We start from the raw sequence: 12,475 nt of genomic DNA, 5'->3' as shown, positions 1-12,475 counted from the left end.
CCAACAGGAGGATATGATATATACGTGAAACAAACACCCTAATTCAAGGTCCTATCCAAGTCCCACCCTGATGACTATTCGACTTGAACAATTGAAATCATGCCGTGCAACCCTTTCAGACGCAAGAAATCAGTTGCCCCCAAACAACAGGTAAGTCGCCATGAAATAGCCTCGAAACATTCCTTTACGAAAACAATTAACACCTCTCAGAGCAAGGTATCCGACGACACGTTCGTAGACAACGGTCGCACACTCCACGTATATGTCGAAAGCTGGAAGCAACGCCAGGCCACCATTTTTGATGACGACAAAGAAACTGTCCTATACAACATCGACATTCGAAATCGCAGACCCAACTTAACATTCAGAAATGGCAATGACGTTCAAGTGGGCACCATCGCATTCAATCCATGGAATCGTGCCATCACCGCCAATATCCAAAACACAGACATCTCAGTCAAGAGCAAGAATTGGAAGACTTGCAACCTCCTGTACACCTCAAAAGCATTCGGCGGCCAACAACTAGAGTGGCAACGACAGACACCATGGGTGGTGCTTGATCATTTCTTGGTCGACGAGCACAAGATGCCAATCGCAAAGATTAGTCCTAGAGAATGGGCGAAAAAGAAGTATGCCGTCATCGAGCTTGTAGATCCGAATCTGCCTCAAGAAGCCATCGATGAGGTTGTCATGATAGGATTGGCAGTGTTCCAGAACACAAAGTATTATACAGCCGTCAACGCAGGTTCGAGCTGATGATCCTACTGAGCGAAGCGAAGGAGGTTCTACATTGGGTTTAGAAAATGTCTTTCAGAAAAACTTTCACGTGATATGATTAGCTAGAAATGATTGGCTGAGAGTGAATCTTGGCGCGAAATGATCAGATATGCGCGAGTTGCGATCCCGTGACTGAGTTTTGTAAATATATTCTCCTCGAGTTTTTCCGAATAATCTTAGAGTACCACGTGAGTGCCCTAGAGAGAGTGCCCTAGAGAGAAGTGCTATATGGAGAGTGCCCTAGAGAGAGTGCCCTAGAGAGAAGTGCTATGTGGAGGGTGCCCTGGAGAGAGTGCCCTGGAGAGAAGTGCTATCTGGAGGGTGCCCTGGAGAGAGTGTATAGTAGTAGTGACTTCTGGAGCTCTGTAGGCGACTTAGCGTTAGTTGCAGCTGCTACTCGCTACGTATATTTTAGGATGGGCCCAGTTGCCTGTGTACAACAAAACTTGAACATAAATTAGGGATACCCATCAAAGCATTTGTTCAGCATAAGTCATTCAACCTAGGAAGTTCAGTGTTTTTCCATCCGAACTTTCTGTCTACTTGTCCATGCTTGCCCCGTGGCACAAGCTGCCTCATCTGTGGCTCAAAGAGACACAACCACGCCAACCTCGCGATTTCGTGTTCCAGGACTCCTCGTCATACTGGGCATAAATCTCCTGCTGTACGTTCTGTGCAGCAGTAACGAGCTGGCTCATGGACTACGGATGCAGTCATGCTCTTCGATTGGAAGCCTTACATTCCACGAGGCAAGGCACAAGTTCACCTTGAGTCACCTGTAAATAAGTACCTAGGTAGGCACGATAGGATAGGTAACTACGTCCGTGTCCTTGGTCGCTCCTTCCTCACTGTCATCGGAGCGAGTCGAGGCTTGGCATTCAATCACGCAAGATCTCCACGTGCGACAAATGCACGTCATTGGGCAGTCGACGACATCCAAAAAATTCCTACAGACAAAAGTTTCAACGAATTGCTTCCAAGTCCAATACAGATATCAAAAGTCATTGTTATACAATTCCTCACGTTGATAATAAAACCCCGGCAGATATCTTGCAACATATATCAGCTGCGCAACATGGCAACGTAAGTTCCCCCTCCCCGCTACCCCGGCCCCAATTCGATCCATCATAGGGAACTTGTCGCATACTCCCAAATCCTTGCAGGCGAGAGGTATCGCATAATACAATGGCAGACTCTGATAATGGGTCCTATTGATATTTAATTGGATTACTACTATCTTGCCCAGAAGTTGTCAAGCACTCCACATACACATACTCAACCATCCATCACTTTCCAATTCCACTTCCATATCTCGAACTATTTCCAGCTTACCCTCTCGTCTCATCTAGCAATATCCACTTCCACCCATCACCACTCACACCCAGTATCCGGTCTGGACTCCGCAAACAAACGGGTCTCACCATCTGGCTCACAGGCCTATCCGCCAGCGGCAAATCAACCATCGCCGTTGCCCTGGAACAAGCACTTCTCCGCAAACCATACAACAAAGCCGCCTACCGACTCGATGGCGACAACATCCGCTTCGGATTGAACAAAGACCTCGGCTTCTCGCCCAAGGATCGCGAAGAGAACATCCGTCGCATTGCCGAAGTCGCAAAATTATTCGCCGATTCCGCCACCATTGCCGTCACGAGCTTCATCAGCCCGTACCGGGCAGATCGGGATCTCGCTCGTCAATTGCACGAGGCTGCCCGTCCGGACGGTGAGGCTGGTGTTCCATTTGTGGAAGTCTGGGTTGATGTTCCCGTGGAGGTTGCGGAGCAGAGAGACCCCAAGGGTTTGTATAAGAAAGCGAGGGAGGGGAAGATTCCAGAGTTTACCGGTATCAGTGCCCCGTATGAGGAGCCGTTGAAGCCGGAGATTCATATTCAAAGTGATAAGACTTCGGTGGAGGATGCGGTTAAGATTATTGTCAAGTATCTCGAGGATAAGGGGTATTTGGCCACTCCTCCGGAGGTCAGTGATGATGAGTAAAAGCGGGAAGCTGGGATTGAAGAGATGAGATAGATCATTGCATGGTGTGGTATGATTTTCATTTCATGTAAAGGGCAATAGATAAAATTGTATGTACTGATATCTACATGAACAATACAACGACGACATAACATCTCACTATTTGGACGTCGTCTTCTCCTCCTCATCCTGATTCTTCTGCACATCATGTCCACCCGGTCCATTTCGTTCAACACCATCATCATTATCCACTCGATCTTTCACTTTATCCCCTTCCACGCCTTTTCCCCATTCACCGGCTTTCGTTCCCCACTGCATCATGCCCCAAGCATGTTGCCAACCGAATTTCGGTGGCGGCTGCTCACTGACGCGAAAAGGACTTGCACCATGTTTGAACAGGGTATCATCCCTGTCTTGAACTCCAGAGATCTGGCCCCGCTGTTGGGTGTCCGCATGATGATCAACATCCTCATCAGCACCACCACCACCACCAACCCCAGCAGCATCAATAATCTCCTGCGCCGACACCCCCTGTAGTTTATCAAACTGTTCCCACGCTCTCCCCTCTCGATCTATCGGTCTCCACCAATCATTCACCCCAACCTGAGATTCAGCTCTTTGATCCCACCATTTCTTACCACACATTTCCCACAATCGACTACGTGCTCGTTTGAAAGCGAATCTCTCATCTTCACCAGTCATCGCTCCGGTTTGTGTGAAATCAGGACCCTGACGTAATTCAAGTTCCGCCATACCCTGTGGACCGTCGACGTCTAGATTGACTCGTCCAGACGACATGCCCTGACTTCGTCCGTTTCCGTATGTTGGACCGAAATCGGCGTCTTCGTCTGCTAGAACGGACCGGAGTGAGGGTGAAATAATGGATGGTGTGAATGCAGGTTGATGCCATGGTACTGACGTGGCGGTGTTGGAATCCGTGTAAATAGCGACGTTGGCTCGGAATGGTGCGACCGAGTCTTGGTACATTTCTGAGAAGGATTCTGATGTGATGGAGTCGCTGTCTTCTTGTTCAAGGTCTTGGTCGAGGGGGAGGAGGTTTGGCTGCCCTGATCCGGCACCGTCGGTGGAATTAAGTCGTGATCTTGTTTCTGGGAAGAATAGCTTGTCTGGAGGAGCTTCTGCTTCTATCAATAGCCGGCATCGTGCTTCATATAGAGCGTCGAGTAGTGTGATGAAGCGTCGAGCTTCGTTCTTTTGTAGTAATGTCAGTACCGGCACGTCAAGCAGGATCAATGTGTGGAAGGTCGAGCATAGGGATACATAGTCAGCTGGTCCGAGATATGTTGCGCATAACTCTGAGAATGTGGCCTTGAGAATTCCTTGGTGGGTTTGGGGAAGACTCAGCCGACGTGCATAGACGGTCAAAGTGCTGGGTGTCCAGGTATCGGATGGGTTGAGGGTCAGGATGTCCCGTTGAAGAAATGAAGGTGATGCATTCGTCGACTCTACCGACACATGATAGTGAGGAGGAGCGTCGGCGGATGTTTGAACGTCATCAGCCAGCGCCGTGGTTGTAGTGCTGGACACTTGATCCCCTGTATCATGTGGCGATTCGACTGATGGATCGTCCTCGCAGGAAGCAGATACCGCTTCACTCTCAGGGTGGTGGTCGTCTTCTTCTCGAGTCTCGAGTCCTTCAACACCATCATCCCGCCTCCAGTCTCGCTCACCCTCCATCTCCCACACCTCGCAACGCGCTTTCAATACTTCGAGGAAAAGGCCAAAGTCACCCTTTGCTTGGAGCTCCGCCTGGCTGCTCCTGCGAGCACCCCACCCAAGACCCCAAAGTCCTCCCCTGGTACCCCATCCATTGGACGCGCTTCGACCAAAATCAATTCCTGCGGCTTTACTGAGTTCGTCAGGCATTCTGTTGGAACTGGCAACCAGAACTCCGCCGAGGTGGAAGAAGCCTGTGAAGAAAGAATTGATCAACTTGGACGCCGTCCGGTCAGGCATTTGAAATTCATCCAGAAACAGAATAGGGCTATCTCCAATAGTGTCTTTGGCGAGGCTGAGAATGACATGTTCGTTGTCATTGACCCCGGAATCCTTGCCGAAAAGCAGCCAGGGTCGCCCGCCACGGCTAGATACTTGTTCTAATTCTAATCTTTCACGCCGACTCTGTTCGATTCTGCGGTACAAGTCGAGCATGAAAGTGTTGAAATGCCACCGTCTCTTCTTCCGTGACGGGAGTGAAGTGTAGAGAAGGTCGAGAAGCATCGACTTGCCTCGTCCCACTTCACCATAAAGCAACATACCCTGAGGCGAAGGTATTGCAACTGCCGAAGAATGAAGTGGTTCTGTCCGAGTCAGGGCGAGTGTGTTGGAAGGAGCAACATTGAGCAGGGAAGAAATCCCAAAACCCTTCTTAGCACTGGATTTGTGTCCATTGGAAGGTTTCAGCGTCCTCTGCTCGGCGCCATGGCGTTCAGATTCGTCGTTGTTCCTCGCAACGGCAGTTCTTCGAGCAATTCGTTCAAGTCGATATCTATATTCGACTTCTGGGGCATAGTCCTTGAGACGATAGTAGAGCTTCTGGAGCTGGAGGGCGAGCCGATGCTGTGCGGGGTCAGGTCGGATCTTCTTGGTTGCAACAAGGGCTCGGTAGAGAACCAAAGGGTTCGTTATACTCAGACTCAGGTTCCTCGCAGGACCGGGACCTGGTGGGGGCATGGATTGTTTCTAGGCTTATGGAGACCACAACATTAATGACGTCGACCAGAGGGGTTGCTTTGGAATGTTTAAGACGCTAAAAGGCGTAAAACTCGTTACTAAGAACACCTATGGGGACATGAAACGTAAGATTTACAGATTGAGTAGGAAAATCATTAGTCGGCAAGTAAAATACAGTCATGAGGCAATGACAATCATGTTCGAATGTGTGATATTCCTTGGAATTCGTCAATCTGATATCAGCGCAACTTCGTAATACAGTCCACCGTAATGCTACTGCGGACCAGAAATGTGGTCTTGGCGATATATGTGAGGAATGAGCCTGAGGTTGAGGCAGATATCGAATATATGGGTACATATGCGAGAGATCTACTTTACAGTGGGAAATATGCATGTCATGTGGAGTTGAGTCATTCATATAATCTGTGGATTCGTGGGAAAAGTACCAATTTATGATTGGTATATCGTATCTATCGTTGTGGTCATCATCTCAAGTCGCTCGAACGCTAGCAAAAACGTCGTTTCTTCGTCAAATCAAGTCTCTTTCAATAAAAGAGGCTTTGAGGTTGATGGTCATGATGGTCCTTCATATCACTCGGTCCTCGTCGCAGATGTCACCCCAGTTTAAGATTGCTGATCTTCCTGAAGAGTGGCAAGCGTCGACACGCGACTCCGATATTGAGGAGGCGGAGTATGGATTTCATAGACATCTGGTGGGGAGGACGAGATCTCTTCGTTCTGGTGCATAGTGTATTTGGATTCCTTGGACTCGTGGTATGGATGCTGTCTTCCTGCACAAGGGCACGGTGTGACCCGTTCAAAGAGCAGCATTGTTCGTGGTGTCCGATCCCGCCTTTGGATCGGCAATGTGTGGCTTTGGCCATCTTCAATGAGACAGACGAATTTCCTGAGTCGCTATTAGTGACAATGGAGATGAAACTTCCAACAACTGAGCCTGCTCACCATCCTTTCGATTCTTTTAAATTCGAGTTCTTTCGTAATTGAGACTTTACAAACTTGGCCAGGATCTCGCCACACTGGTCAAGGTTTGTCCGGGTGTAGAATCTCAGGTCTTCTTCGGGGTCAAAGTCCACCTCGTCGACATAGGTAAAACACCATCCGTCTCTACTGGCTCGGCCATGAAACCCCCAGTCACAGAAGACGATCTTTCTCTGCTTCGCTGACTCGGCACACTGTGGGCCTGTAGCCTTGACCGTCTGAAGCGACGACCTCTTGATGAAGCTAGACAACATTTCGAGGGTGAAAGTTGTTCAAAGATTGGTGTCTCGCAGAAGCTGTGATACGAATGAGATACTGACCCAGAGAGCTGAGATACTCATTCTGTTAAGTATGATCATGATTTTCGTCGGGGGTGAGGTCCGTGTCTTGATAAGCGGGGTCAGTGCTGGCTACTTTCACCGCAACATTATTGACTTGAGGGTTGTTCGTTTACCCAAAGCAATCCGAGCACCATGGGGTAAGCGCCGGATATGGCTTGCGGAGGGTAGGCTTGCATGTAACTGGTCCACAACAAATTACGAAGGTGCATGTCTGCTCGCATCCAAGTTGTGGCGGTCGGTTAGAAGGGGGTTGTCGAGGGAGTTGCTCTGCGGAGGAGGGGCACGGATGCTCATGAGCCACCTGCGCATGGTCTGTGCTCTCAACTGGTCGCGGCACAGGGCTGCCTTCACCCTTTTAGGTTCACGGCGAGATCTCATTATGGCGTTCCTCGAACTCTGCAGCGGCGCAAGTGGAGCAGAGGAACTCAATAGTCCAGTCGTCAAGGAGAAAACGAACACTTCGGAGTAACTAGGTGGCTCCTTCGTTGGATTAGGACGGCGACATACGGAGTATCTGCAGCAGCCATATGAAATGGTTGGTCCTGAATGTCGACGTTCACATTGACCGTGTTCGAGCCCCCTCCACTCTTGCATCAGCGATCGTCTTATCGATCATGCAAAGATGGAAGACCTCGGTAGCTATTTCATTATCACACATGTTTGCAGTGGAAACATGCTTGACGAGAGACGAGAGCTGCCCATGGTCACATGTCTCATATTTGACTTCTCAAGCCAACATGATCAACACGGGTGAAGAGGTCAGGGTTCTGTCAGAAGACAGGCGGCGTAACCTTCAGAAGTGAAATGACATTGCGTGGCCTGAACAGTGGTGAGAGCCGTGGTGCCATTGGATGACTGGAGCCTGTCAGACTGTGTATTTTGAACCCTGAGTTTAGTCCATGTCGATCGCCCGACACCGACTTTCGACTTCAACGTTGAGGCGTCGCCTATACTCCGTACAATTTGTTTCGGTGAGAAGCAACGAGACGGCGCCACGAGACGGCGCCACGAGACGGCGCCACTAAACGGGCGATCGGTCGATGCGAACCTTGCATGCTGACTGGATAGCACAGCATCGCTTGTGGGTTGTAAGATTCGGTAGTTGAGAGCTTGGGCCTTTCAAGGGCTCAATATCCGAAAATTCAACCTGGACGACATTTGACCAAGATTGTGTACACTGCTTGCCGTACGTCAGTGGCGCGCAAGCCAGGGCCTGACTATGGAGAAGCATCCAAAGGTCTTCTCTGGCATTGGCGAAGGTCCGTGAGCCCTCTGTTTTGCTTGTATTTGACTTGCGCGGCCTTGACGGAACGTTGCAGCGTTCTGTGTCATCCACAAAGACGTGTATTTCTACTTGTATCATCCAAGCAACGAACTTTGCAGATTCCCATGCGAGAATAACAGTTTGTAGGTGGTGTGGTTCGAACGATTGCAGTCATGACACGTAGGTTGTACATGGGCATACCTTTATTAGGATCAACGTTTGAACTCGAGATCCGTGCATTTCCCGTTTCCGAGAGCCCCCACGGTCTCTGGCGGAGTAATCTTAGTGACTGAATCTGAAGAGATATTTGCCGATGGAGACCTTAATCGACTGTCGGCGTCATCTTTGGCATGACCCTGGTATTTCAATCGTCGAGATAAATGCTTGACATGTGCCATCAGAGAGGTTGATCGGCAACTGAGTGATGGAGTAAGCCTGCCGAGTGATTTGCATAGGTACACAGTCATTACTGGTCGCCATGATGGATGTTGCACGTTCCCACATTTCCTTCCAGTTCCATGTATGGAGCCAGCATGGTCGCTTTCAGGTACGCTGCGGCGAATTAATTCCTGCCACCCTGCCTATTATGTATGCCCAGAAGAGATCATCATTTTGAATCTGTAACACGTGAGTAGCCATCGGCATTTTCCGCGGTATTCACCTCATGATGTCTTTCGTCCTATTGAGATACGAGAGCACGTCTCTGGCGTTGACGAATATGCCGCTTGTTGTGGTGCAGTGTGCTTGTTGTGGAGCAGTATGCCCTTTGATCAGGGAATCTAGTTGAAAGCATGAGATTGCCACCAAGTTTTCTTAACGTTGAATGCATCAAGGCCTCTGATAGAGTCACATACAAGTTTTGTTGTTGTTGCTGGCATTCACAAACAGTCACGTGATGATATCACATGTCCCGGCACAGGAAGAACATTGTCCCGCAAGTCATCGGCACAATATCGGTAGATTTCTCCATCCCACCAACTGCGCCTGGTGATGTCTGATGTCTGCTGTCGGTTGTCTGATGTCGAAACAACTTGTGATGACCTAGACGCGAAGACATTGAGACTTCTGCACATGTTCCTCTGACTGTGTCTGGACCATCCAAGTCGCCGAGATGGGCATAGAAGAGCAGAAAGAGGAGCGGGAAGTCCTGGACTCGATATTTCCAGATGAAATCACTGGTACGAACGAACATTTCTGGCACTGGTTGGTCTGGCCCTAAGATGACAATTTGACTAATAGAAAAATATGTATAGACATCTCCGACAACTCATACCGAGTATCGATCACACTAGATGTGCCCAATCCCAACTTTGAAGAAGACGTGGACCCTCCGGTCATCTTACTCAACGTCACATATCCAGAGTCATATCCTGACGTTGGCCCCCATCTGGACATCACCACACCACTAAATGCAGCGAAACATCCATACATTGACGTCTCGGCGGACAAGGCGCAACTACTCGATGCGTTAGGCCCAACGATCGAAGACTCACTCGGCATGGCAATGGTGTTCACATTAGTGACCACACTGAAGGACTCTGCGGAAATACTCATCTCAGATCGAATGCGCCAGGAAGAGGAAATCAAAGAAGTGGCAGCTCGACAGAAGGAAGAGGAGGAGAACCGAAGATTCCACGGCACAGTGGTGACGCGGGAACGATTCCTAGAGTGGAGAGATAAATTCCGAAAAGAAATGCAGGAGAAAGAAAAACAGCAGCGTGAGGAAGAGGAAGCCGAAGAGAAGAAGAAAAAGGGAGTCAAGATGGAAGAGAAGAAATTGACCGGCAGGCAGCTTTGGGAACGTGGTCTTGTTGGCAAGGGCGAAGAAGAGGATATTGATGGAGAGGATGCCATTCCCGCTCTCGAGTCTCTCAAAGTCAGCGGCTAAAACCGTGCTGTGAGGGGATTATGAGTACAACGAGAGAACCAGGTCTACGATATCACATTTTCACGTCAACCAAGCATGTGGAATGGGCTAGAGAAACGAAGCGTTGAATGATCCGATGATCTGGCTTGCATTCAGGTCGGTCACGGCTCTTAACTCTTTACGGGTTGAAAGTATCTCTTCCGGAATCGGTTCAGCTCATCGGCGGTATATCCATTTTCCACCCGTCCACCATCGGGATCATGTCTCTCCACAACACCCGGGACTCGTTGATAGACCAGCAACCTGCGACTCCATTTATTGAACCGCTGGATGCACTCATGTTTCAGGTCGAGGAGAGGATGTGTGGGGATGGCGGTGATTTCTTCCTCGCCCAGCTCGTTTTCATTGGCGCTGGGCATCCAGAAGGCAATTCGACCTCCATCAACCAGTGTTCTGGCGGCAAAATCCAAAATGTCGTCCAGCATCCTGTCAAAGGAATACGGCCGCTTTGGTGGAATATAATCCGGTCTCTTGTAGGCCAGAACTCCATCAATCATGTGAATTGGTGGTACAAAGGGAGGAGGAGGACAAGGGGAGAGAGATCCGTCAGGGCCATCTGATTCAGGTTGGGGATTCGGTCGACGCAGTCCCAGAACTTTGAGACCTTCTCTTACTCCGTATGGAGGATCAGAGACAATTCCATCGAGCCATCGATCGTCCTTGTTGTTCTCTTTAGTTCCCTGGTTGATTCGCAACGGGGTGTTTGTCAAATCCGAGGTAATACAATCCCCAAAGAGATGTGTGAGATTGTATTTCTTAAAGTTAGCACCCACCCCTTTTTCGAGACCCTGTCCTTTGCCGCGAAAACTCCGTCCATCAATATCAGAACCAAAAACCAGTGCGCCGAGCTCCGCAGCAGCGACCATAAACCCACCCGTTCCAACAAATGGATCCAAAAAGATCTTTCCCGGCGCAGCCAGAGCCAGAGTTGCAGTAACCAAAGCTAATTCAGCATCCATCGACGTAGTCGAAATATATGGCCGTTTCTTGAGATCATGTTTATCAATCAAATAACGTTGTGAATCTCCAATCTTGCGACCAAAGTAGATATGTTTCAATGTCGGTGGTACTTTGACCTTTGGAGCAGAGCCAGACGGGGATACCACCTCATATGTTGAAGGTGCTTCACCCTCGGTACTGCTGACATGTTCCGGCAAAGTCCACTCCTCCATAACCGCAAACTCGGCCTCTGGATTCTTCATACTGATTTTCCCGCGAAAGGCCAGATAACTAAACGATTGAATCAATTGTCTCTGGGTATTCATATCTCTGGTATTGCCGTAACAATCAATCACAAACTTGAACGTCATCTCCTGGAATTCGGGCCATAAATGTACACTTCGTGTCTGGACATCGGCGTGTAATTCGTCGTAATTCGTCCCCACGCCCCAGAGTTCGTAGATTCCGCGTGAGATGATGGCTTTTGCTTCGAATGCTCGTATGATTTCGTCGATGACGGTTTGATGGGGAGTTGATGATGATGATGATGATGAGTGGGTGGAAGTAGACGTAGGAGTAGAAGTAGAAGGGAGGTTGTGGAATCGAATTATGCAGAATGGTGAATCGGATTTATATGAAATAATGTCATATTTCAAATTGCCGGCGCGACAGGCCAGTGCTTCGATTTCGGCGAGTCGGAAACTTTCGTGCGTTTGGGCGAAGCGGATCAGGTACTCCATATTGGAATCTATGGGTGGGCGATAGTATTTAAGGAAACGGCTTGTTGTTGCTGTCTATTGAGAATTTGTTGGGGGGATCCAGCTGTTGAGAATATTGTTTGTGAAGGATATAGTCATGGTGTTGGATCATGGACTGATTCCTTAGCCACGATACGATGCATTGTTCTGTATATCAATTTGTTGTTTGGTCGAGTCGATTAAACAAATTAGGGCTTCAAATCCGACATTTTCACCTTTTTCTTCGTTGATGGACCAAAGAGATACAAGATATGAAATTCAATATCTTTAATCCCATTAACTTGGAGAAAGTTTTGGTTCTACGATGGGGAATTTTATATCGAGTCTTGGCGTGCATTGCAAGGCTGAGGCTCAAATCCACAACATGGGAATCTGGATCTGATGCACGCAATAAGGTTGAAAATAAGAAAACAAGAGGCAGTAGAAGCGTGAGAGATAGTAGGACCCTCGTACTAGGACCTCCCATCGGTCATCAGTACACAAGGTATGCTGCTAGGCTGACAAGTGTCTGTCTAGGTCCTGTTGTCCCGGCTATGGTGACTCATACCACATAGGCAGAAAACCACGTTGCTTGTCAGACTAGACTGTAGGCTATCCCAGGCCCCTCGGCCCACCATGTGTGAAATCTAGGCTACCAGGGAACGAGAACGAAATGAAATTCGATTTGGGCTGCAAGGCTGACATTTAGGCGGACTCGCTGTACCTGTGCCTTTCTTGGCGTGAGCCGAGGTTGACTTGCTCGGGGGACGGGGACGGGGACGGGGATCCATTCAACATTCATCATCTCTTAATTTCTACCTAC

The 12,475-nt window shown here is 49.0% G+C and overlaps 6 protein-coding genes across 7 annotated transcripts; 3 read left to right on the top strand and 3 right to left on the bottom strand.

Moving 5' to 3' along the window:
- PV10_08576 (uncharacterized protein) lies at positions 1-930 on the top strand. The gene is made up of 2 exons (XM_016373614.1): positions 1-150; positions 211-930. The coding sequence occupies exons 1-2, from the start codon at positions 100-102 to the stop codon at positions 754-756; spliced, it is 597 nt and encodes a 198-aa protein (XP_016220525.1). The 5' UTR covers positions 1-99; the 3' UTR covers positions 757-930.
- Positions 931-1,736: 806 nt separating this feature from the next.
- Positions 1,737-2,928, top strand: PV10_08575 (adenylyl-sulfate kinase). The gene is made up of 2 exons (XM_016373613.1): positions 1,737-1,860; positions 2,127-2,928. The coding sequence occupies exons 1-2, from the start codon at positions 1,853-1,855 to the stop codon at positions 2,770-2,772; spliced, it is 654 nt and encodes a 217-aa protein (XP_016220524.1). The 5' UTR covers positions 1,737-1,852; the 3' UTR covers positions 2,773-2,928.
- Positions 2,911-5,622, bottom strand: PV10_08574 (uncharacterized protein; the record flags this gene model as incomplete). The annotated part of the gene is made up of 1 exon (XM_016373612.1): positions 2,911-5,622. Exon 1 carries the CDS (start codon positions 5,443-5,445, stop codon positions 2,911-2,913), a length of 2,535 nt encoding a protein of 844 aa, XP_016220523.1. The 5' UTR covers positions 5,446-5,622.
- A 233-nt stretch (positions 5,623-5,855) lies between these two features.
- PV10_08573 (uncharacterized protein) lies at positions 5,856-6,969 on the bottom strand. Its single transcript, XM_016373611.1, has 2 exons — positions 6,409-6,969; positions 5,856-6,352 (listed from the first exon to the last, which is right to left on the bottom strand). The coding sequence occupies exons 1-2, from the start codon at positions 6,696-6,698 to the stop codon at positions 6,070-6,072; spliced, it is 573 nt and encodes a 190-aa protein (XP_016220522.1). The 5' UTR covers positions 6,699-6,969; the 3' UTR covers positions 5,856-6,069.
- A 2,060-nt stretch (positions 6,970-9,029) lies between these two features.
- On the top strand, positions 9,030-10,851 carry PV10_08572. 2 transcript variants are annotated; one of them, XM_016373609.1, is made up of 2 exons: positions 9,030-9,227; positions 9,303-10,851. In XM_016373609.1, exons 1-2 carry the CDS (start codon positions 9,161-9,163, stop codon positions 9,935-9,937), a joined length of 702 nt encoding a protein of 233 aa, XP_016220520.1. In that variant the 5' UTR covers positions 9,030-9,160; the 3' UTR covers positions 9,938-10,851. The 2 variants fall into 2 exon arrangements, with proteins under 2 accessions (XP_016220520.1, XP_016220521.1); XM_016373610.1 differs by having other exon boundaries at positions 9,030-9,252.
- On the bottom strand, positions 10,087-11,655 carry PV10_08571 (uncharacterized protein; the record flags this gene model as incomplete). The annotated part of the gene is made up of 1 exon (XM_016373608.1): positions 10,087-11,655. The coding sequence occupies one exon, from the start codon at positions 11,653-11,655 to the stop codon at positions 10,087-10,089; it is 1,569 nt and encodes a 522-aa protein (XP_016220519.1).
- Positions 11,656-12,475: the final 820 nt, after the last annotated feature.

This window comes from Exophiala mesophila (genome assembly GCF_000836275.1).
Source record: "Exophiala mesophila strain CBS 40295 unplaced genomic scaffold supercont1.6, whole genome shotgun sequence".
In the NCBI taxonomy this organism is placed as follows: Eukaryota; Fungi; Ascomycota; class Eurotiomycetes; order Chaetothyriales; family Herpotrichiellaceae; genus Exophiala; species Exophiala mesophila.
This window is presented reverse-complemented; position numbering and strand designations above follow the sequence as displayed.

Excerpts from the sequence above, each read along its gene's own strand:
- PV10_08576 (XM_016373614.1), top strand. The coding sequence starts at position 100 with ATGCCGTGCAACCCTTTCAGACGCAAGAAATCAGTTGCCCCCAAACAA. Across the intron at positions 151-210 it reads CAGTTGCCCCCAAACAACAG|AGCAAGGTATCCGACGACAC; the intron begins GTAAGTCGCCAT and ends AACACCTCTCAG.
- PV10_08573 (XM_016373611.1), bottom strand. The coding sequence starts at position 6,698 with ATGTTGTCTAGCTTCATCAAGAGGTCGTCGCTTCAGACGGTCAAGGCT. Across the intron at positions 6,353-6,408 it reads TTAAAAGAATCGAAAGGATG|GAAATTCGTCTGTCTCATTG; the intron begins GTGAGCAGGCTC and ends ATAGCGACTCAG.
- PV10_08572 (XM_016373609.1), top strand. The coding sequence starts at position 9,161 with ATGGGCATAGAAGAGCAGAAAGAGGAGCGGGAAGTCCTGGACTCGATA. Across the intron at positions 9,228-9,302 it reads ATTTCCAGATGAAATCACTG|ACATCTCCGACAACTCATAC; the intron begins GTACGAACGAAC and ends AAATATGTATAG.